At 57.4% G+C, this 23,653-nt stretch overlaps 4 protein-coding genes across 4 annotated transcripts; 3 read left to right on the forward strand and 1 right to left on the reverse strand.

Annotated features, from left to right (window-relative positions):
- Positions 1-107: 107 nt before the first annotated feature.
- Positions 108-1,032, reverse strand: LOC103992624 (protein DMP3). The gene has a single exon (XM_009412410.3). The coding sequence runs from the start codon at positions 906-908 to the stop codon at positions 252-254; it is 657 nt and encodes a 218-aa protein (XP_009410685.2). The 5' UTR covers positions 909-1,032; the 3' UTR covers positions 108-251.
- On the forward strand, positions 1,029-3,243 carry LOC135617823 (pentatricopeptide repeat-containing protein At1g52640, mitochondrial-like). Its single transcript, XM_065118464.1, has one exon. The coding sequence runs from the start codon at positions 1,203-1,205 to the stop codon at positions 2,712-2,714; it is 1,512 nt and encodes a 503-aa protein (XP_064974536.1). The 5' UTR covers positions 1,029-1,202; the 3' UTR covers positions 2,715-3,243.
- Positions 3,244-3,380: 137 nt separating this feature from the next.
- LOC135617824 (U-box domain-containing protein 26-like) lies at positions 3,381-6,536 on the forward strand. Its single transcript, XM_065118466.1, has 3 exons — positions 3,381-4,504; positions 4,662-5,110; positions 5,284-6,536. Exon 3 carries the CDS (start codon positions 5,294-5,296, stop codon positions 6,488-6,490), a length of 1,197 nt encoding a protein of 398 aa, XP_064974538.1. The 5' UTR covers positions 3,381-4,504; positions 4,662-5,110; positions 5,284-5,293; the 3' UTR covers positions 6,491-6,536.
- A 5,095-nt stretch (positions 6,537-11,631) lies between these two features.
- LOC135616421 (uncharacterized) lies at positions 11,632-16,059 on the forward strand. The gene is made up of 3 exons (XM_065115615.1): positions 11,632-12,177; positions 14,218-15,504; positions 15,586-16,059. The coding sequence occupies exons 1-3, from the start codon at positions 11,632-11,634 to the stop codon at positions 16,057-16,059; spliced, it is 2,307 nt and encodes a 768-aa protein (XP_064971687.1).
- The last annotated feature ends 7,594 nt before the right edge of the window (positions 16,060-23,653 follow it).

Genomic DNA, 23,653 nt, shown 5'->3' on the forward strand with positions numbered 1-23,653 from the left:
AAAATGAATAAAATAATTGGAATTATTGATCTAATAATAGTCCATCATGTGGCATTTCTTTGCATGGAATCATGTGGTGGTGGTTGGCACTTGAAAGAACCAATGCATACTCCCAATCTATCCACGTTTGATACGTCAAGCATCAAAACAATGAATGGGATTCAACTCCAATCGTCTGAGGAGAGAAATGGATTCGTCCTCGAAACACCATATCAAAGATCAAAGAACAGAAATTACACCAATCCGATCCATCAGCTTCCGTTCGTGACGGGGTATCCGATTCCATGCCTTCGAGTGGGGAAGACCACGAACAACAGGCTGGAGATGACTCCCACTCCCAGCGGCAGGACGCTCAGCGCCTCCTCCGTCTCCCGGCTCGGCCGCGGGTAGAGGCAGCTCACCGCGTTCCGGTCCCGGAGAGCCACCGACGCGAACACCAGCACCGACAGCACCGCGTGCACCCAGTCCACCGCCCGCACCCTGTACTTGGACAGGTCGGGAAGGGCCGCGGAGGGGGAGGCGACGTAGTCGTAGTTGAAGAGCCACATGCCGCGTCGGGTGGCGAAGCCGTAGTAGACCCGCCCGTCGGCGGCGCTCCGGATGCTGTCGGTGAAGCAGGCGAGGAAGCAGGAAGCGGCCAGGAGGAGGAGGAGCGCCTGCGTCATCAGCCGGGTGGCCGTGTCGCAGGAGCCGTTGTTGGTGAACACCGGGGTGAGGAGCTGGAAAGCGAGGAGGGTGCCGGTGGGGAGGAGGTTGGCCAGGTGAGCTGTGCTCGCCAGCGCCTGCGATATGGTTTGTTGAGACGAGGAAGCTGGTGGTGGAGGTGGCGCTGCCTCTTCCTCATGCCTTGGAGCCTTGCTTTCTGCTGGTGGTTCCTTGGATCTTTTAGATGTGGCTCTCAGCGACATCGCGATCCGAGAGCGAGAGAGGGAGAGAGAGAGAGAGAGAGAGAAGGAGAGAGAGAGGGGTTTCCCGGTCTTCAACGCTCGTGGTTTCTTCTAGGCCTTATCGGTCTGCGGCAGGTTTCGGTGGTAGATTAGTATTGGGTGTGATGTTGGACCGGGTTGCCTTGAAAGCGAAGATATTGACTTGGTCAACTATAGCGGTTTGGGTTAACGGGTCCGGGTTTAACCCGACACCCAAACGTTGGTGGAAACGAATCCACCAAGGATTTAAAGCCTATCGAGTTGCCCGAGCCTTCCATGGCCGTCGGAGGAATCGCTTGGCGACCCAAATGCCGCGCCGTCCTCCACCTGAGCTGCCGCCGGTCTACCTTCTCCACCTCGGACGCCCTCGTCGACGACATTTGCCGTATCCTCAGCGACCACCGTGCGCCCCACCACGACCTCGCCGCGGCGCTCCGCCCCTTCGCCCCCGCCCTCACCCCTGGCGTCGCCGAGGGGGTTCTTATACGTTGCCGCCACCTCCCTTCCCCCGCCCACCGCTTCTTCCTCTGGTCCGCCGCCATCCCTGGCTTCCACCACTCCCCAGCCGCCCACCTCGCTCTCGTTCATGCCCTCGGCGCCGTCCGCCAGTTCCCCCTCCTCTGGTCCCTGCTTTCCGAGCTCCGCGACGCTGGTCGTGGCAGCGACGTTGCCCGACCCGAGACATTCTGGCTCCTATTCCGCTTTTACGCGCGCGCCCGCCTCCCCGACGACGCCATCCGTGCTTTCAGAAGGATGCCCGACTTCGGCATCCAGCCGGGCCTCGAGGACTTCCATCATCTCCTCTCCTCGCTCTGTCGAAACGGTCTCGTTGCGGCCGCTCAGTCATTCTTCGATCAGTCAAAGTCCCTCTTTAATGTGAATCACAAGACGTTTAGCATTTTGATCAACGGCTGGGGCGATGGTGGGGGTCCGAAAGAAGCCCTTAGGCTGTTCGACGAAATGCTTCAGAGAAGATGCTTGGTGGATGTGGCCGCTTACAACTCCCTGATCTTAGCCCTCTGCCAAGGAGGTGAGCTTGGTGAGGCGCACGTCCAGTTGCAGGAGATGCAAAAGACTCACAGGCTCAAGCCAGATGCGGGCACCTATGCTGCTTTCGTCCGAGCTGCATGCAAGGCCAATGATGTGCATGCCGCCATAGGGGTGCTCGACAGAATTCGAAGGTATAACCTTGTGCCGAATGTTTTCACCTACAACTGCATCATTCGGCTTTTCTGTGGAAATGAGATGGTGGACGAAGCTTATGAGTTGCTAGATGAAATGATCGAGCGAGGTGCGAAGCCTGATGCTTGGAGCTATAACTCGATACTGGCAATTCATTGTAGGTTGCATGAGGTCAATAAGTCGCTAAGATTGCTAGCAAGGATGGACAAGGATGCCTGCTCACCTGACCGACACACCTATAATATGTTGTTGAAGATGTTAATTGGTGTCGGAAGAATAGACCGAGCAATGGAAGTTTGGGATGGGATGCAGAGGAGAGGGTTTTACCCTGCGGCCTCATCATATGCGGTAATGATCCATGGATTGTGTAAGAAGAAGGGGAAGGTTGAGGAAGCATTCCGGTACTTTGAGATGATGGTTGATGAGGGAATTCCTCCATATCTTAGTACTTGCGAGATGCTAAGGGATAAATTGTTTGAGATCGGATTGAGAGAACAAGTTGGGGTGCTTGCAGATAAGATGAGACGAAGCACTTCCTGCACGATACAGGAGCTCGTGATTGCAATGGAGGGAAGGAAACGAATTGGCCATACTCGAGAAGAATAAGGGTCAATTCTTTGGTCATCGTTCCAAGGCTTGTTCTGAAAGGTCACTCATTGCAGTCAAAGTAGCTGTTTCAGTGAAAGTCAAACCTTTTTGTGGCTGATCAGTTTTCTATTGGAGACCCATATTGATTGGCAATTTGAGGTGCTCCTTATCAAGAAGATCAGAAGAAGATGAAAGTTCCATGCGGCAGAGGCTTTTCTGTGTATGTAATAACTCATATTGTCGGATTGATTGATGGAGATTTAGTTATAATCAGATGGACACCCTGATGGTGTGGTTTCAAAGGAAGCTAAACAATTTTTTGCGGTGTTTTCTTTTCCCTCTAAACTAATGGAGGATGACTTTGTAGCGGAGTAGCAGTGTGCCATAAGGGTTTCAACAAATTGACAATTCATTGACATCAAGAAGAGAAGAAATTTATTTATTCATTTTAATAAAGCGGGCAGTATATTACATGTCTGGATTGATCTTTGTGCATGAATGAATTTGAGGAATCTTGGTTTTTCTTATTGTAGTATGCAAATATCAAGGAGAGCACAAGTAGCCGGGAAGCTCTTGGCACTGAGTTGACAATCTATCAATTGCAGGGATGTAAGAAGCTTTGGATTTGGCTTACAAGAAACCCTTGGTGGTGCTTGAACTGCAAAGTCTACATGCTTGTTTTGCTCCTGCAAAGAAGGCTGTTGAATGTTGCTTCTGTCTGAAGTATCATCTATCCAATCACTTTGAACTAAGAGTATCATCAAATGAACAGAACCAGAGCCCAGAGAATGCTATAACCAGAAATATGTAAAGCAACATGGATCACTCTAGGAGTGTCATGTTCATGGTAATGAAGCTGCTGTGGTGCACTTATCCTGTTCCAAATTCCTGTTTTCCCATCAGCATGGTCAAAGTCTTATTATTATGATTGAGGGGCGGGCTACACTTGCAGGTATCTCTGATAACTACACTTTTGGGTGCTAATGTTTGATTGCTAGTCTTTGTAGTAAATCCCACATACATATTCCAGTGTCCAATGTGACTGACCAAAGATGGACATCAAAGAAAGATCTGCACGAGTGAAAGCAAAAGCCTGCTGTACACATTGCTTTGACGAGGGCCAACCATTCTGTCATCTCGTAGCCATTGTCCTCTTCCGTGTGAGAAATGGGTGGCCTGGGAAGGGAGAACACTTTGCAAGTTGTTTCTATCCTGCTTTATCCTAATTCCACAGCTGTAGCCCGCTCACAGTTCCTTTACTCATCAGCACAGGGTTGAAGGAATTCCAATAATAAGTTGCATGATTGGTGGGAGGAGAGATTCATGGCTATCAAGATACTTTTGGGCACAGTCTTGTCTGCCATATGGAAGAGCATAATGATGGTAACTCTCCTCAAACCCACCACTTCATGCTTTTGGATGGGTTAGCAGATGCAGTGGATTCATCATGAACTTATCATGACAGGGCCAATATCAATTTACCTATCCTCTATGATTTTAGTACAATCTGATCACACTCCAAAATCGTGTGATCAGATTATGCCAGAGTACAACTTGAGAGCCAGCAGAATCCATGAAATTAGACTCAGTTGCAGCACCAATGACTTCCTTCCTCTTCCTGATCCTCACAATCACATCCAATCCAACAATGAGATCCTGAAGAATCCTCCTAGCTAACCTTTTCCATGGGGCAAGGCTTAATTGGTCTGATATTATATTGAGCTATCAAGAGCATCAAGACCTTGCAGAATAATCATTCAATAGGTCTCACCATTTTCTGGCCACAACATTCAACATCCAACACAAAGGTTTGTCCATTGTGCAACCTTATTAATTACCACACTATCATATTCTTTTACTTCTTCAGACAGTATTTTTCTTTGACAGCTTTCAAGTTTATGCTATGGTAGCTGTGCCAAAGTAATTATATGTTTGTCGGTTCACTGTATGGTGTTCCACACGCAGGTTGTCAGTCTCAAGAACACCGTGCCTACTGTGATTCTTCTCAAAGGAGCAGATAAGTCCAAAACCCCTTTGAATTAGTCCAACTTTGACTGGGCTAATTCAGATTGATCGTCCAATTATTTTGTCCAACACCTCAATTGATTACGCTGCGCAGGATAATGACAAGCAATTGCCACCCCCAGTCTTTGTTGCATCTGTAGTTGCTATCCGATTCTTCCCCACCAGGACAAAACTCCTCGTCTCCTCTTATTTGTTCCTGTGGTTGTCTTCTTTGCATCCCTCATCCAAACCCTGTTCAAGCAGCTGTACACTGCTATCAGGATTTCCCTTCCCTTCCAAGCTGTGTCCTACCGAGGCATCGCTGCTGAGTTAAAGAGTGCAACCTGGGATCTGATTCAGAAACAACTTGACAGCTTTTATCCTATCAGAGCTGCTCCCTCCACCAGAGTGTAAGTCCTCTGTACTTGATCTTGATATCAACCTCATCTTTTGCTTTCCTCGTTCATTTTCTGTCAGCCTTATAGAACAGTGCATGAAAACTTCATCTCTGTCCAAGTAAGAACATTCTAATTGCAGAAACATGCACTTGTTGCTGCTTGTTCTGATGCTGTGATTGCTACAGGAGTACCAGGATGAGCATCCCTGAACTGTTCAGGTGTCCGATTAGCCTAGACTTGTTTGCCGATCCAGTCACTCTCAGCACGGGGCAGACATACGACCGAGCTAGCATCGAGAAATGGCTCGGCTATGGGAATTCAACATGCCCGGTGACAATGCAGAGGCTTCACGACAAGTCGCTCGTTCCCAACCACACCCTCCGGCATTTGATCGAACAGTGGTTTCTCACTGCCTCTATCCACGGTGACGGTTCAGTGTTGATGGATCCAATCAACAGCATGGATATCTCGCTGTCTGAGCTCAAACGAAACCTCCGATTGCCGACCTCTACCCTCACGACAAAGCTCGAGACACTCAGAATAATCAAGGTACTGTCGTCGGAGTCGAGCGTAAGGCAGGCCAGCCTAGTTCAGGCAGGCTTCTTCCAGTTGCTGCTCCATGTGCTGTTCCAAGCTCCGGTCGCCCACAATGCCGAAGTCACAGAGCTAGCTCTTGATGGCGTTCTGAATCTGTTGCCTTCGGCGGATTTGGAGTCGCTAAACATGCTGAGGAAGGAGAGCAGCTTGACTCAGCTAGTGTTCCTCTTGGACCAAAGCAATGTTAAGATCAAGACCGCCTTGTGCTGCTTGTTGGAGACGATCGCTGCGTGTTCTGCGACGCAGGAGCTGTGCCTCATGTTAGGACGGCGGCAGCGGGTTCTGCAAATCCTGGTCTCGCTCCTGCAGCACAAATCGGACGCCGCGGCTTCCGAAGCCGCCGTGAGAGCAGTCTGCAGCCTGTGCTCATCGGAAGCCAACAGAGCCACTGCGATCAGAGAAGGCGCTGTGGACGGCCTCATCGCTTACCTCTCGGACACGGGATGTGCTCCGAGGTCGAGGAACCGAAGCGCCGCGCGCGCGTTGGCCACACTGGAGCTTCTTCTGGGCCTCGAGATCGGCAAAAGGAAGATGAACAAGAACCCAGACGCAATCGCGACCCTGGTGAAGATGGTGTTCCGAGTTCCCTCCGACCAACGAGGCAGTGAGCACGCTGTCGGGTCGCTGCTGCTGGTGTGCTGCGACTCCGGGACGGTGCGGAGAGAAGCCATCGACGCCGGGGTTTTGACGAAGCTACTGCTGCTGCTGCAGAGCCAGAGCAGCGCCCAGGCCAAGACGAAGGCCAGAGCTCTGTTGAAGCTGCTTATACCTGTAATCAAAAAACAAGTCCTGTGATCTCTGTGCATACTTCTTGTGAAATGGAATCACGAGTTCTCCTGCAGTCGATGAAGCCTCTGCCTCCATCTTGGCCACTCCAAGCAGAGATTTGTCTTCACGTTGTCTAATTTGTTCGTTGATGAGATACTCCAAGAACGCTTGGAGTAATTGTCGCACCAGCCCAATTGGTACATGCGGCCCAATTTGGCTTCGTGTGGGCTACGCACGTATCCTAAAGCGCTGATGAGATCCTTTCACGGATCTCAAAGCCTATTTCTCCACTACTCAAATTCAAACGAACGCGAGCCTGCGCGGGATTCGTGAGGAGGATATAAATTTAGAGGCGGCGACGAAGGAAGATGCCGAAGGGCTTCGGTGCAGCACGCGGGCCGATGGCGATCGTCCGCCTCAAGAAGCACTGGCATCGTTGATCCGGAGTGTAAGCAACCTTCTCCGCCCGTCATCATCTATTCTAATTGCTGAATCCCAACTTCTTTCTTCTTCTTCTGGATCCAAATACACTGTCCATCTAGGGTTTATATGGTCTTTTCCCAACTCAAGATTCCGGATTCGCATTTAGATCCATCATCTATTCTAATTGCTGTAGCACTGCCTGTCTAGGGTTTTATGGTGTTTACCCAACTCAAGATTGAAGAATCGAATTCAGGTTCATCTGTGACTAGGTCTCATGGTTTGTAAAGCTGGTCGTCCAATTCGATCATTTTCTTGGGAAGAAAGCAACGCGAATCGATTGCCGTCGGTACCTCGTCCTGTGTAGATAGGGTTTTACCAAGTTTACCCAACCCAAGAATCAAGAACTGCCTTCAGGTTTACTCGGGATACGATTCCACACTCGGATTTGATTTTTTTTTTGTTTTTGTTTTGTGTATCGCATTAATACCTCTTGTATTAAGTTCTTCTTAATTTTTGATGCAGAAATCAGGATTTGGATGTGGTTTACTCAGATATCTTAAAAGGATTTCTAGAGTGTTCAAGAGGTTTGAGCTTGCCTTTTGACACTGTCTGTCAATCAATCAAAAATATGCATGGTGGTAAGCTTGCCCTTTTCTATGCTAGTTTGAGATGGTAATTTTTGTTCTTGTTTAAGAAATGCAACCCTTTAAACTATGTAGAGGTAATCTTCTGTGGTATAATCTTCCCATGGCTCATATGGGATGTAATCTTTTGTTTCGTATCGGACGATCGACATATTCATGAACAAAAAAAATTCGAATGACAGTCTAATGGCGTAAGAAATGTTTGTGCATGATCGTGTCTTATTTTATACAATTCCAAGAAACTTTAAGAAATGCCACAAGTCTTTGAGAAAGGATAGGAATTGTATACTTTAAGATTATTCTGTTGTATACTTTAAGTTCATTCACAGGTTCTGCCTATTATATAACATCTTTTGTTGTTTACAAGATAATTCAACTTCATGCTACCTCATTTGTCATGTTAAATATGCAATTTTCAGTTTGATTTAGTGATCGTTAACTTGTCTAAATTAAATTTCTGCATATCTTTACTAATCCTAATGTTAATAAATTTTTTTATAAAGAAATATGGTGCAAGTAATATCCTTCATTTCAATCTTATTCCGTGAGGCATAGAGGTTGTTGTTATGGTTTAGCAGTTCTCCGATAAGATGGATGATGACCGATAGATTTTGGACAAAGTAGAGCTTTGGAAAATTATCAATCTAGAAAGTCAATGTCCATAAGCAATCAGCATGATTAAGCGACTGATGCATGAAAATACATTTTACGGTGAATCCTAGTAAAAGCTCTGAAAAGGGTACTTTACTTACTAAGAGATGTTTTCAAAGTTGAATTGTTCTAGGATTTCCAGAGTCTATCTTTCTTGGCAGCACAAATGTGATGAGAGTTTCTGATGGCTAATATGTCTTCTTGCAGCAACTTTGCTGTTGTGTTCATTGTATTCAACAGCTAAGAATAAGTCTTCTCATGCTTGCATAAGATCTTTCTCCATCGCAGTTATTATTTGATTAGGCAATGTTTTACTGATACATCATGGCAGAGAGGATTCAATTTTTTAGTTAAACAAATAGATTTATTCCACAAACTTGGGAGTTGTTTATATTGATATCTGTCAGACAAGCACGAGACTGAGAACTTCTTTTGAGCTCTGTTGAAGCTCCATTGAAGTTGGTACTGTTACGGTCAGTAACTGTTCAGCCGTGGCCTTGGGGCGTCACGGCTTGGTCCGGGTCCGGAAGGCGGTGGTCAACGGGTGGGGGAGCCCCTCGAGTCTGCTGGATCTCCAGAGGCGGTGATCTCCAAAGGCGTCGCACCTGCACAAAGGTCGGGTCGGGGTGCTCGACCCGACCCCTCCGACGATCAAGTCAATGAAAGATGTGGAGGGGGTGAAGGAGGAGGGAAAGCCTCCCTGTGTTCAGTGTGTCCTCCTCTTTGCTTAGGGCTCAGGGGTATTTATAGAGGAGATTAGATGTTACCTGACGCAGCTGTCTGCAGGGCAGGACTGTACCTTTGGTGGCGTCTGACATTGCCACTGGGGTTGCGTGGGAGGCTGAGCTGCTGCAGGGTATGGTGAGCCTCAGGCAGCGTGTCGCTCAGGGGGATGCTGTCATGGCGTGTCACGTCGCCACTTTTATCCCTATCATATGCCCCCCCAAAAGGAGCCATGCGTCGGTCGTGATGGGGGAGGGGGTCCGAGGCATGGTTGCGTCTCGTGGTGCCGACGCAGTCTGAGGCGACCTGTGGTCCAGTGTGTCTCGGGCATTATGCGACCGAGGAGGAAGGCCCAGGCGGGCTGGCCGCGCTGGGGCGCCTCGGGCATTACGTGACCGAGGAGGAAGGCCCAGGCGGGCTGGCCGCGCAGGGGCGCCTCTGGCATTACGCGACCGAGGAGGAGGACCCCGGCAGGCTGGCCGCGCTGGGGCGCCTCGGGCATTACGCGACCGAGGAGGAAGACCCCGGCGGGCTGGCCGCACAGGGGCGCCTCGGGCATTATGCGACCTCGGAGGAGGACCCCGGCGGGCTGGCCGCGCTGGGGCGCCTCGGGCATTACGCGACCTCGGAGGAGGACCCCGACGGGCTGACCGCGCTGAGGTAGGCTCGGCGCAGGCAGGCTGCGACCGAGGGGCGAGACCCAAGTGGGTAAGCCGCCCTCAGACTCGGCAGTGAATATGGCCGAGGAGCTCGGCGCAGGCAGGTTGGCCGCGCAAGCGTTTCTCGGGGGGTATGGAGCCGAGGGACATGACGCAGGCGGGCTGGCGGCGCTGGTCTGTCTCGGGAACATGGAGCCAAGGAGCACGACGCAGGTGGCTGGCGGCGCAGGTGTGGTCTCGGGCATTACGCGACCGAGGAGCACGACGTAGGCGGGCAGATCGCGCAGGCGTGGTCGCGAGGGCCATGCGACCGAGTAGCACGACGCAGGCGGGCAGGACGCGAGGACGTGGACTCGGGCACCATGCGACCGAGGTATACGACAGAGGCGGACAGGCAGCGCCGAGGTAGATCTCGGCAGCGATTGACTGAGGTGCTTGGCGCAGGCAAGCTGCGACCGAGGGACACCGCTCAGGCGCGCAAGCCGCGCTGAGGTAGGCTCGGCGCAAGCAGGCTGCGACTGAGGGGCGAGACTCTAGTCGGTAAGCCGCCCTTAGATAGACTCGGCAGTGAATATGGCCGAGTAGCTCGGCGCAGGCAGGCTGGCCGCGCATGCGTGTCTCGGGGGGTATGGAGCCGAGGGACACGACGCAGGCGGGCTGGCGGCGCTGGTCTGTCTCGGGAACATGGAGCCAAGGAGCACGACGCAGGCGACTGACGGCGCAGGTGTGGTCTCGGGCATTACGCGACCGAGGAGCACGACGCAGGCGGGCAGACCGTGCAGGCGTGGTCACAAGGGCCATGCAACCGAGTAGCACGACGCAGGTGGGCAGGACGCGAGGACGTGGACTCAGGCACCATGCGGCCGAGGTACACGATAGAGGCGGACAGGCCGCGCCGAGGTAGATCTCGGCAATGAGTGACCGAGGTGCCCGGCGCAGGCAAGCTACGACCGAGGGACACCACTCAGGCGGGCAGGCCGCGCTTGATATGGCAAAAAATGGTAAACCCTACTCCCGGCAACGCCCCCCGCACATGGACAGGCGCGGCGCCCCAGGGAGAGCAACGAGGGCAACGGTCTGCGTCCGGACGTCAGCCTCACTGAGCCCACAGCCCCTCAGTCAACCCAACACAGTAGGACGAGACAGAAGTAGGTAGCGGTTGAAGCTCGCCCATACCCTGCGATTCCCCGATCCCACACGCAACTTCCTCGGCGATGTCGGACGTCATCAGAGGTACGGCCCCGACCGACGGGATGGCGCGCCCGATAATGCCGAGTTCCCCTATAAACGTCCTGGAGCCAGAGGGAAGAGGGCAGACGGGACGCCCGGAACAATCGCCATTTCATCTCTCTAACTTGATCGTCGGAGGGGTTGGGTCGAACCGACCCGACCTTTGTGCAGGTATCAAGCCGAGGTCTCCCGTTCGGGACACGCAGGCAAGGAGTCCCCACCCGGAGGAAGTCGCTGCATCGCCCCGAGTCCGAGGCCGCACCCGACCACCCCGGTGGAGACGAGCATCGCCCCAGGGAGATCCCCGCCATTCGGACCCCCGAACGAGCCGAGACGACCTCCCGAGTCACGGCTAAGAAAAAAAGGTGTTTACACTAACATAATGGCGCTAGAAGGAGGGCCGGTCCGAATGTCAAGCGATCAACAGGCTCACTCCGACGAACCCCCAGCCGTCCGGTCGCACACGACCGACGCAACGGAAGAACATCCCCAACAGGAGGGGGTTCGGGGCGAGCCCCCCGCTGCGATCTCGGAGCGCTATTGACGATTGTTCAACGATCCGGGTCTATCGCCACCCATCGCCAATCCCGGTGGCCCGTCACCCGTGCCACCCGAAGCCTTCTACGACCTCACGCACCAGGTCCGGGCTCTTACGGGAGTGATGCAGACCATCATCCCGCTGGTCTCTCCCCCGACGTCTTCACACTCAACCCTACCTCCACCGCGGCAACGGCCCGCCGCTCGAAACCCCGCACCGCTCCCCGAGTCTCCCGCTTCGCCTCCGAACCAATCGACCCAGCCCGCGAGCCGAGGAGCGAAGGAACCAGCGGCGCACCCGATGCCCGTGGCCCCACTTTCAGACTCGGCGGAGGGCCTGTGGGCCCAGCTACGCCTCGTAGGCCGCCGGTTGGACGAGGTGCAGCGTGAGGTTCGCCGGACTAGGGGAGACCCGGGGGCCGAGCAACACCAGGGGTCCCCCTTCACCCCCGAGATTCAAGAGGAAGCAATCTTGCCGCATTTTCGGCTCCCGTCATTGGATGCCTATGACGGTGCCACCGATCCGGCGGACCACGTAGCTGCTTTCCGCGCCCAAATGGCACTATACGGGACATCCGATGCCCTGATGTGCAGGGCGTTCCCGACAACCCTGCGGGGCCCAGCCCGAGCGTGGTACAGCAATCTGAAGACCGCGACCATCGCCTCTTTCGACCAACTGGCCAGAGACTTTGAGCTTAACTTCCTGGCTCACGCCAAACCGAAGCCGTCGGTGGCGATGCTCCTCGGGCTCAACCAGAGGGAGGATGAGCCCCTCTCTCACTTTGTGAACCGCTTCACCACACAAATCCGCGGGCTGTCTGACGCTCACCCTTCTTTGATGATGCAGGCATTCATGATGGGCCTGCGCCCTACCCGATTCTTTTGGTCTCTGGTGGAGCGACCCCCCACTTCGGTTCCCGAAATGTTGCAGCGTGCGAACCAGTACATCGCTGCTGAGGCATGGATGGTCGGGAGGCGCGACGAGCGCAAGAGGGTTAAGCCAGAGCAGTCCCAACAACAACAGCCCGCTACCTCCCGGCGTAGGGTCGGCGGCCTCAACGATGCGGCACCTAGGTCCCCTCCCCCGGGCCTGAACTCCTCTCGGACCGAAATATTTCTCCACATTAAGGAGAAAGGCCTTCTCAAAGACCCCTACCCGATGAGGAGCCCGCGCGAACTCGCGGACCGCTCTAAATACTGCCGTTTCCACCGACAGCCCGGTCACGACACCGAGGAGTGTCGAGAATTAAAAAGGCAAATTGAGGAGCTCATTCGCCGAGGGCACCTCGGCTCATACCTCCGACCAGACAAGGAGCTCTCGCCACGCCCGGAAGGCCCCATCGAGCGGCACATAGATGTCATAACCGGCGGACCAGCGTCCGGAGGGAGTTCCATGGCGGGCGGAAGGGCATACGCCAGGGCCTCCCGGGCTGAAGCCACCAAACAGGAAAAGGGCCCCGAAGTCACCTTCCCGACCGGGGGACCTGAACCAGCCGAACATGATGACGCGTTGGTAATATCAGCCAGAATCGCCAACGCGCAAGTGAGAAGGATCCTGGTCGACACTGGAAGCTCGGCCGATATACTTTACTGGGACGCCTTCCAAAAGCTCGGTCTGGTAAAGGAGAACATGAAGCCGGTATGCTCCACACTCACGGGGTTCACCGGCGCCTCGATCTCGTCACTAGGGGTCATCACCCTGCCCCTAACTTTGGGAGTCTTCCCGAAGGCAAAAATAGTGATGACCTCCTTTCTGGTGGTCGACCTCCCCACGGCATACAACGCCATCCTCGGACGGCCAACCCTCAACAAGACCCGAGCCGTCATCTCAACTTACTACCAAACCATCAAGTTCCCGACCCATGATGGTGTTGGGGAAGTGGCGGGGAACTCCTGGGAGTCCAGGCGCTGCTACTTGACCGCTGTGTCACTAAACAAGAGAGCGAGGATCCAATCCCCGCTGGAAGACCCCCGGGAGGGAAAAAAATCGACCCCCCGCCCCGAGCCGAAGGAATCCACTATTGACTTGCCACTAATCGAAGGAAGGCCCGACCAAACAGTCAAAGTCGGGTCGGGACTGCCCGAACAAGAGCAACAGCAGCTCGTCGGCCTTCTGCGAGCCAACGCCGACATCTTCGCTTGGACGCCGACTGACCTAGTCAGAGTCCACCCGGAAGTCGCGCTGCACCACTTGAACATCTCGTCCGACGCCCGCCCGGTAAAACAGAGACCCAGGCGGCAGGCCCCGGATCGGCAACTGGCCATCCGAGAAGAGGTAAATCGACTTCTGGCGGCCGGTTTCATAGAAGAGGCGAGGTACCCACAGTGGCTCTCCAATGTAGTCCTTGTCAAAAAGCCTAATGGAAGCTGGCGGATGTGCATTGACTACACCAGTCTCAACAATGCTTGCCCAAAAAATTGCTACCCCCTACCAAAGATCGACCAGCTAGTTGACGCCACGGCCGGCCACGCCCGTCTTTCGTTTATGGACGCATTCTCCGGTGACAACCAGGTCAGGATGGCACCCGAAGACCAAGAACACACAGCCTTCCTCACCGAGCAAGGGATGTATTTTTACAAAGTCATGTCGTTCGGGTTGAAAAATGCCGGGGCGACCTACCAGAGGACGGTGAACAGGATATTCGCCCACCAGATTGGACGAAACATGGAGATATATGTCGACGACATGATCGTAAAGAGCCGAACGGCGGAGGCCCATCCTTCCGACCTAGCTGAAACATTCGACACCCTGCGAAAGTTCGGCCTGCGCCTCAACCCCGCCAAGTGCGCCTTCGGCGTGACCTCGGGAAAATTCCTCGGATTCATCATACATGAGAGAGGGATTGACGCCAACCCGGAAAAGATACAGGCCATCATTGACATGCAGCCTCCTCGGACGATCAGAGACCTGCAGCGCCTTAACGGGAGGCTAGTCGCGTTATCACGTTTTCTTTCCCGATCGGGAGATCGCTGCCTCCCCTTCTTCCAAGCCCTGAAGGATCCGAAGAACTTCCGATGGACGACGGAATGCGAGAGGGCCTTCGAGCGGATGAAGCAACACCTGGCCAACCTCCCCCGACTCGCTTCAGTCTCCCCTGGGGAGAAATTGAGTCTCTACCTCGTCGCCTCCCAGCACGCGGCCAGTTCGGTTCTGGTCAAAGAAAACTCCGGCGACCAACTGCCGGTCTACTATGTCAGCCACATGCTGAGCGGGCCAGAAGAACGTTACCCGCCAATCGAAAAGCTGGCGCTGGCGCTCGTTTTGTCGGCGCGAAAGCTCCGCCCTTATTTCCAGGCCCACCCGATAGAGGTAATAACTGACCAGCCGCTCCGGCTTGTTCTGTCTAAATTCGACGTTGCAGGGCGTCTCCTCAAATGGGCAGTGGAGCTCGGCGAGCACGACATACAGTATATACCACGGACCGCCATCAAAGCCCAGGCCGTGGCAGACTTCATTGCAGAGCTCACCCCGAGCACCGGCGAGGAACTCGAGCCATCGCGTGAGACGTGGACCCTCCACGTAGATGGGTCGGCCAACGCAAAAGGCGCCGGTGCAGGGCTGGTGCTGGTGACACCTGACGGCCGCTCGATCGAGCGCTCCTTCCGCTTCGGGTTCAGGGCCACCAACAACGAGGCAGAATACGAGGCTCTCCTGGCGGGGCTCCAGTTGGCACTGGAAATGCGAGTGACCGACATACGCGTCATCACCGACTCACAGCTGGTGGCTAGGCAGCTCGACGGCGGATACGAAGCCCGGGACCCGACTATGGCGAAATATCTGGCACAGGTAAAAAGCCTTGCCACCAAGTTCGCCCATTTTGAATTGTCGAATGTTCCCAGGAGCGAGAACCAGCGAGCCGACACCCTGGCAAAATGGGCGTCCGGCTCGGCCCCCTGGGCTCAACCCGAGACCGAAGTGCTCCCCCACCGAGCCATAGAGGTCGTCGCCACGGTCACGGGCGGCGCGCCGGCCACTTGGGTACAGGAGATGCTACGCTTCAAGCGGGATGGGGCCCTACCCGACAATGAAACCACGGCTCGACGCTTGCGTTGGACGCAGGCATGGTACATCGAAGAGGAAGGACGGCTGTACAAGCGGGCCTTCTCGCGCCCCTTGTTACGCTGCCTAGAGCCGAACGAAGCTCGGACCATTCTGTCCGACATGCATGAAGGGGCCTGCGGCGAACACATAGGCGAACGAGCCCTGGCGCACAAGATACTCCGACAGGGGTACTACTGGCCGACCATGCGCCAGGACGCGAAAGCTTTCGTGCGGCGGTGCAGCTCGTGCCAGGAGCACGCCCGTACCGCCCGACGGCTGGCGGTCCTGTTCACCCCTGTCGACTGTGCCTGGCCATTCGCGCAATGGGGACTGGACATACTTGGGCCTCTCCCGCCCGCCTTCGGCCAGCGGAAGTACATCATCGTGGGAGTGGACTACTTTACCAGGTGGGTCGAAGCCGAGCCTCTAGCGACCATTACGGAGTCACAAGTGGAAAGGTTCGTGTGGAGAAACCTCATAACTCGGTTCGGCCTGCCCCAGTCCATCGTCACCGACAATGGACCTCAGTTCGCCGACAGGAGATTCCAAGAGTTTTGCGCCAAGCACAAAATTCAGCTGAGGTTCAGCTCGGTGGCTTACCCCCAGGCGAATGGGCTAGCTGAGGTAACCAACCGGTCCATCGTCGACGGCCTCAAGAGAAGGGTATCCGCTGCCCGATCGGCTTAGATCGACGAGCTCCCGAGCGTCCTATGCGCGATGCGCACTACCCCCAAGACCCCGACCGGGGAGTCTCTGCTAGTCACAAGTGCCCAGCAAGCCAATCACGTGAGTGATGGCACGTGTGACTTGATACAGAATCTTTTTGCTTATTATATTTTGGCGTATATCACTTTATAACTATTGCCTCACGTTCGGGACCGAGGCCGTGTTACCATCCGAAGTAGCCATCCCGACTCCGCGGACGGCAGACTACAGCGAAGAGGCCTCGGGAGAAGGGCTCCGATCCAACCTGGACCTACTCGAGGAAGGACGGGCCAACGCACACCAGAAAGCTCTTTCTTACAAAAGAGCCGTAGCGAGGGTCTACAACCGGAGAGTACGACCCCGATCAATAAAATTAGAGGACCTGGTCCTGCGCAAAATCGAGGTCAGCCGCCCAACCCAAGCAAGGGGAAAGCTGACCCCGAAGTGGGAAGGACCCTATCGGGTCATCGGAGTTTCCCGACCGGGGACGTTCCGACTCGCAACAATGGATGGCGACCCCGTGCCCTGGACTTGGAACGTACAGAACCTTAGGAAATACTTCGTCTGAAGATGTAGGCACTACGCAAACACAGAAAACGAAAAAGAAGATCATTTTATTAAAAAGGAAGGGATACAGAAGCCAAAACCCATACAGAAACCCCTCGCACCCTCGACCCCGACATACAAAAACGACCCTCACTACTCTCCTGGAGTCTTCGGGCGATCGTCGAATGGCACGTCCTCCGGCATGTCCACCTCCAGATCCACGGGGTGAGAGGCGAACGGGTCCTTTTCCACCTCGGAACCAGGAGGACATGAGCAGAAGCGACCCAGGGCGATCCTGTATCCATACTCGTAGGATACTCGTCCCATTCGGGTCAGCCCGAGCTCGAAGTTCTCGGACCTCTTGTAGGCTTCAATCGCCTCCTTGTCCTTCGACGGACGAAGGCGAACCTCCTCAGCCAGCGCATCGGAGGCAGCGCGGGCTTCGGCCTCGGCCTTCTCCGCCCTCTTGGTGAGACCAAGCGCCTCCGACTTCAACAGGCGGAGCTCGGCCCGATCCAAACGGAGGAACTCCTGGAGCTCCTTAACTGAATCGCCCGACTGCTCGAGCTCTGCTCTTAGGCGCGCCACCTCTTCCTCGGAATCGGTCGCGCGTTTTTCCGCGGCCGCTACCGCCTCGGGGCCCGACCTAGCCCGAACCTCCTCTAGCTGGCGGCACAACTCGGAGTTGCGCTCGCTGAGGTCCCAGATTGCCTGGCCGGCGTCGCGCACTCGGTCCATTAGCGTCGTCGAATAGTGGAGGCCCTGCCACAGGAAAATAAGGGTCAGCGCGCAGTCGCGGGGATGCCCGGAGTTAGCAAAACGCTTACCAGTGTTAGAAACCTCCCCGCCTTGTTAAGCATGGTCTCCGAAGGCAGGGTGTATAGGTCCCGAGCCAGGTCGGGGTGGAGCACGCCTCGAAGAAAGGCAGCCGAGGGATCTCCCCCGGCCCATACCTTGTCCCCTCGGGACAGCCCCTTCCATCGGGCAACCAGCGGGTCGGAAGCCTCCCCCGGCGGAAGCTCGCCCATCACCGCTGACCATAGGGGCTCGTCGGCCCCTGTGCGTAGCCCGCACAGATCATCCACCGTGGGCAGGCTCGACCTCTTTCCGGCCGTCCCCTGGCTAGGCCCTTCAACTAGGGAAGGCCCCTCGTCCCGAGTGGTCCGCTTGGCGCCCACGATTGTTGAAGGAGTGGTCCCCGCCTTGGTCTTCCCGGGACTCGTCGTCTTTGCCTTTTTTGACGGACGTCCCTCTAGGATCTCTAATGGGGCACCCGCCGAACCGGGCAACAGGTCGGCTGAGGAACGCGGAGAGGAAGCAGCGGACTGGCGCGGGGAAGAAGCCGACGAGGAGCGACCACCACGGAGGGACAGGAGCTTCATTCCTACAAAGGAGACAAGCAAACCATCACAAACTGTGGAAATAAACAAGGCATAGAGAACACCCTCTACAAACATACCCCTGAAAGCCGGGCTAAGACCCGCCTCGGCTAGCCACTCCTCGGTCATAGCTCGGATGGCCTGAGAACCGGGAAGGATTGCCCGAAGCCTCTTCAAGTCCCGACGCTCCTCGTCGTTCAAGTCCGGGACTGCGTTATCTATCACCCTCACCGCCCACCGAACTCCGAAGCCCCAATCCCTCGGCCAGCTAACGTAAAAAAACCTCCCTTTCCACCCTTTGTTATTCGAAGGGGCTCCCCCGACGCGAAAGCCAGCCCGGGCTGACACGAAATAGCCCCCCGGCCCCTTGAGAAGGCGAAAACAAGAGAGAAAGAGGTTTCGGGTAGGGGTGATGTTAGCATGGTAACATTCCCCCAAGAACGCTACCAGGTACCGCCATGAGTTAGGCGCCACCTGAGAAGGCGAAATCCGCCATAGAGATAGGCAGGAGACGATGATGGGGTGAAGGGGAAGGCGCAACCCAGCCTCTAGGGCATCTTGGGTCAGCGCGAAACCTCGAGGCACCGGGTCGTACGACCGTTGCCCCGGGTCATGTGCGACCAGAACAAACTCCTCCGGGATGTGATAACGCCCCCGGAGCTTCTCCAGCAACGACCCGCTCACCGCCGAGTCGAGGTCGTGCGGCCACATTAGAGCCTCAAGGGCTCGCGCCGCCTCCTCGTCCAGGGAGGGCGGAGGCGTGCGCTCCCGGACTCTATCAGGGGACGGAGATGAAGAAACAGGCGAGAGGGGCATCCTTACCGGCTTTGGGACGAACAAGAGCAACTGGGGAGTGACGGCGTAGGAAAGGAGAGGATGTGATGACAGAAAGGGCGACGAGGTCCAAGACTCAGCGACCAGAATCGTGAAACGGGCCGAGTGCGCCGTTTATATAGGAGAAGCCCCGCCAGGAGAGACGTCTCTTCGTCTCCCCATAGCGGCCAACAGCTCATCCGCACACTCGCTTGTCACACCAGGGAAGGCCAACGAACACCCCATCATAAATGCGGACCCAAGGTCGCTGCGGGGAACAGCACGGAGAACGGCCGCTTGTCCCCGAGACCACCTCCTCAGCGCGGCCAGCCCACCCGAGACGTGCTCCTCGGCCGCATGTCCCCGAGACCACCTCCTCGGCGCGGCCAGCCCGCCCGAGACGTGCTCCTCGGCCGCATGTCCCCGAGACCACCTCCTCGGCGCGGCCAGCCCGCCCGAGACGTGCTCCTCGGCCGCATGTCCCCGAGACCACCTCCTCGGCGCGACCAGCCCGCCCGAGACGTGCTCCTCGGCCGCATGACCCCGAGACCACCTCCTCGGCGTGGCCAGCCCGCCCGAGACGTGCTCCTCGGCCGCATGTCCCCGAGACCACCTCCTCGGCGCGGCCAGCCCGCCCGAGGCGTGCTCCTCGGCCGCGTGTCCCCGAGACCACCTCCTCGGCGCGGCCAGCCCGCCCGAGACGTGCTCCTCGGCCGCATGTCCCCGAGACCACCTCCTCGGCGCGGCCAGCCCGCCCGAGACGTGCTCCTCGGTCGCATGTCCCCGAGACCACCTCCTCGGCGCGGCCAGCCCGCCCGAGACGTGCTCCTCGGCCGCATGACCCTGAGACCACCTCCTCGGCGCGGCCAGCCCGCCCGAGACGTGCTCCTCGGCCGCATGTCCCCGAGACCACCTCCTCGGCGCGGCCAGCCCGCCCGAGACGTGCTCCTCGGCCGCATGACTCCGAGACCACCTCCTCGGCGCGGCCAGCCCGCCCGAGACGTGCTCCTCGGCCACATGTCCCCGAGACCACCTCCTCGGCGCGGCCAGCCCGCCCGAGACGTGCTCCTCGGCCACATGTCCCCGAGACCACCTCCTCGGCGCGGCCAGCCCACCCGAGACGTGCTCCTCGGCCGCATGTCCCCGAGACCACCTCCTCGGCGCGGCCAGTCCGCCCGAGACGTGCTCCTCGGCCGCATGTCCCCCAGACCACCTCCTCGGCGCGGCCAGCCCGCCCGAGACGGGCTCCTCGGCCGCATGTCCCCGAGACCACCTCCTCGGCGCGGCCAGCCCGCCCGAGGCGTGCTCCTCGGCCGCGTGTCCCCGAGACCACCTCCTCGGCGCGGCCAGCCCGCCCGAGACGTGCTCCTCGGCCGCATGTCCCCGAGACCACCTCCTCGGCGCGGCCAGCTCGCCCGAGACGTTCTACTCGGCCGCATGCTCCCGAGACCACATCCTCGGTGCGGCCAGCCCGCCCGAGACGTGCTCCTCGGCCATGTGTTCCCGAGACGTGTCCTTCAGCCGCATGCTCCCAAGACCACATCCTCGGCGCGGCTAGCACGCCCGAGACACATTCCCCGACCTCATGCCGCACTAAGCACCTACGCAGCGTGGCCTACTTGCCCCGGACCTGTGCCTCAATCGTGAACCACGAAGAACACCGCCGCTTACCGATCAAAGCCACGCCTCGAATCCCCACCGTCCGGTGCCGAGCCATGGCTTCCTTTGAGGGGGGGGATATGATATGGCAAAAAATGGTAAACCCCACTCCCGGCAACGCCCCCCGCACATGGACAGGCGCGGCGCCCCAGGGAGAGCAACGAGGGCAACGGTCTGCGTCCGGACGTCAGCCTCACTGAGCCCACAGCCCCTCAGTCAACCCAACACAGTAGGACGAGACAGAAGTAGGTAGCGGTTGAAGCTCGCCCATACCCTGCGATTCCCCGATCCCACACGCAACTTCCTCGGCGATGTCGGACGTCATCAGAGGTACGGCCCCGACCGACGGGATGGCGCGCCCGATAATGCCGAGTTCCCCTATAAACGTCCTGGAGCCAGAGGGAAGAGGGCAGACGGGACGCCCGGAACAATCGCCATTTCATCTCTCTAACTTGATCGTCAGAGGGGTTGGGTCGAACCGACCCGACCTTTGTGCAGGTATCAAGCCGAGGTCTCCCGTTCGGGACACGCAGGCAAGGAGTCCCCACCCGGAGGAAGTCGCTGCATCGCCCCGAGTCCGAGGCCGCACCCGACCACCCCGGTGGAGACGAGCATCGCCCCAGGGAGATCCCCGTCATTCGGACCCCCGAACGAGCCGAGACGACCTCCCGGGTCACGGCTAAGAAAAAAAGGTGTTTACACTAACAGCGCTGAGGTGGGATTTCGGCCGAGAGTCGCCGAGGTGCTCGGTGCAGGCAGACTGCGACCGAGCGGGCGCTGCTCAGGCGCGCAAGCCGCGCTGAGGTACGCTCAGCGTAGGCAAGCTGCGACCGAGGGGCGAGACCCTAGTGGGTAAGCCGCCCTGAGATAGGCTCGGCAGCGAATATGGCCGAGTAGCTCGGCGCAGACAGGCTGGCCGCGCATGCGTGTCTCGGGGGGTATGGAGCCGAGGGACACGACGCAGGCGGGCTGGCGGCGCTGGTCTGTCTCGGGAACATGGAGCCAAGGAGCACGACGCAGGCGACTGACGGCGCAGGTGTGGTCTCGGGCATTACGCGACCGAGGAGCACGACACAGGCGGGCAGACCGCGCAGGCGTGGTCGCAAGGGCCATGCGACCGAGTAGCACGACGCAGGCGGGCAGGACGCGAGGACGTGGACTCGGGCACCATGCGGCCGAGGTACACGATAGAGGCGGACAGGCCGCGCCGAGGTAGATCTCGGCAATGAGTGACTGAGGTGCCCGACGCAGGCAAGCTGCGACCGAGGGACACCACTCAGGCGGGCAGGCCGCGCTGAGGTGGGATTTCGGCAGAGAGTCGCAAAGGTGCTCGGTGTAGGCGGATAGACCGCGCATGGGGCTGAGGCGCCGAGGCAGCGTGCGGGCTGCGCATGAGGCCGAGGGGCTGAGGCAGCGTGTTGGCTGCACACGGGGCCGAGGGGCCGAGGCGCGCGGGCTGGCTGCGCGCGTGGGGCCGAGCCTCGCGCGTGGGGCCGAGGGGCCAAGGTGCGCGAGGCAGCGTGCTACTTGCTGCGCATGAGGCCGAGTGGCCGAGGCGCGCGGGCTGGCTGCGCGCGTGGGGCCGAGGTGCGCGAGGCCGAGGAGCCGAGGCAGGAAGGCAGTGTGTTGCTTTCTGCGCGTGAGGCCGAGGTGCCGAGGCGCGCGGGCTGGCTGCGCGCGTGGGGCCGAGGGGCCGAGGTGCGCGAGGCCGAGGCATGGTGCTGGCTGCGCATGAGGCTGAGGCAGCAGTGGCTGGAGGCAGCAAGGCAGCGTGCTGCGCGTGAGGTCGAGTGGCCGAGGCAGCGTGCTGGCTGCTGGGCAAGGGGCCGAAGGGTCGAAGCTCTCGGGGCCGTCGCGGGCGTTTTGGCCGCGAGGTCGAGGCGTGGGCGGGCCGAGCCGCGCGCGTGGCCGAGGAGCCGAGACGCGCGGGCTGGCCGCGCGTGTGAATCCGACGCGGGCGGGCTGCCGCGCGCGTGGGGCCGAGGCGCTCGGGCTGGCTGCGCGCGTGGGGCCGAGGTGCGCGAGGCCGAGGAGCCGAGGCAGGAAGGCAGCGTGTTGCTTGCTGCGCGTGGGGCTGAGGCGCGCGCGTGGGGCCGAGGCGCTCGGGGCCGAGGTGCCGAGGCGCGCGGGCTGGCTGCGCGCGTGGGGCCGAGGGGCCGAGAACAGTCCCAGAAGTCGCTGCTGCTGGTGCAGGTCGGCTGCAATGGCGCAACCAAGGAGAAGACTAACGTACCATCATTCCGGGCCCTCCTTCTAGCGTCAAAATGTTACGGTCAGTAACTGTTCAGCCGTGGCCTTGGGGCCGTCACGGCTTGGTCCAGGTCCGGAAGGCGGTGGTCAACGGGTGGGGGAGCCCCTCGAGTCTGCTGGATCTCCAGAGGCGGTGATCTCCAAAGGCGTCGCACCTGCACAAAGGTCGGGTCGGGGTGCTCGACCCGACCCCTCCGACGATCAAGTCAATGAAAGATGTGGAGGGGGTGAAGGAGGAGGGAAAGCCTCCCTGTGTTCAGTGTGTCCTCCCCTTTGCTTAAGGCTCAGGGGTATTTATAGAGGAGATTAGATGTTACCTGACGCAGCTGTCTGCAGGGCAGGACTGTACCTTTGGTGGCGTCTGACATTGCCACTGGGGTTGCGTGGGAGGCTGAGCTGCTGCAGGGTATGGTGAGCCTCAGGCAACGTATCGCTCAGGAGGATACTGTCATGGCGTGTCACGTCGCCATTTTTATCCCTATCAAGTACTAAGGCCAAACATGATCTGGCTATTTAGGTCTTGGGAAGAGAGAGAGGGAAGACCACTTTTCCATCGTAGAAAATTGGAGACGTAGGATATAACATTAGATTAGGTTTGGGTGTTGTGCATGTGGATATGTACTATATATATGACAGATTGAACATTGGATATTACAAAAAGTCATTCCTGTATGTCAACGAGGAACTGTTGACATACAGGAACTACATTGATGATTACTCTGCTCCCAGCTGGAACTGTTGGTGATCGACCTCTTCTTCTTGAGGGCTACAAGAAGAAGGAACAGGAAGGGGCGAGAGAGAACCATGTAGTGGGAGGACACCAACTCCACTCACATAATATTTTGACCCACGGAGAAGATACTGCCAGCCGGCGGAACAAGTGATGATAAGGTTGCATCATTTGCTTTAGTTTAAGGTCTTTTCTTTCA

This window comes from Musa acuminata, chromosome BXJ2-7 (genome assembly GCF_036884655.1).
Source record: "Musa acuminata AAA Group cultivar baxijiao chromosome BXJ2-7, Cavendish_Baxijiao_AAA, whole genome shotgun sequence".
NCBI lineage: Eukaryota > Viridiplantae > Streptophyta > Magnoliopsida > Zingiberales > Musaceae > Musa > Musa acuminata.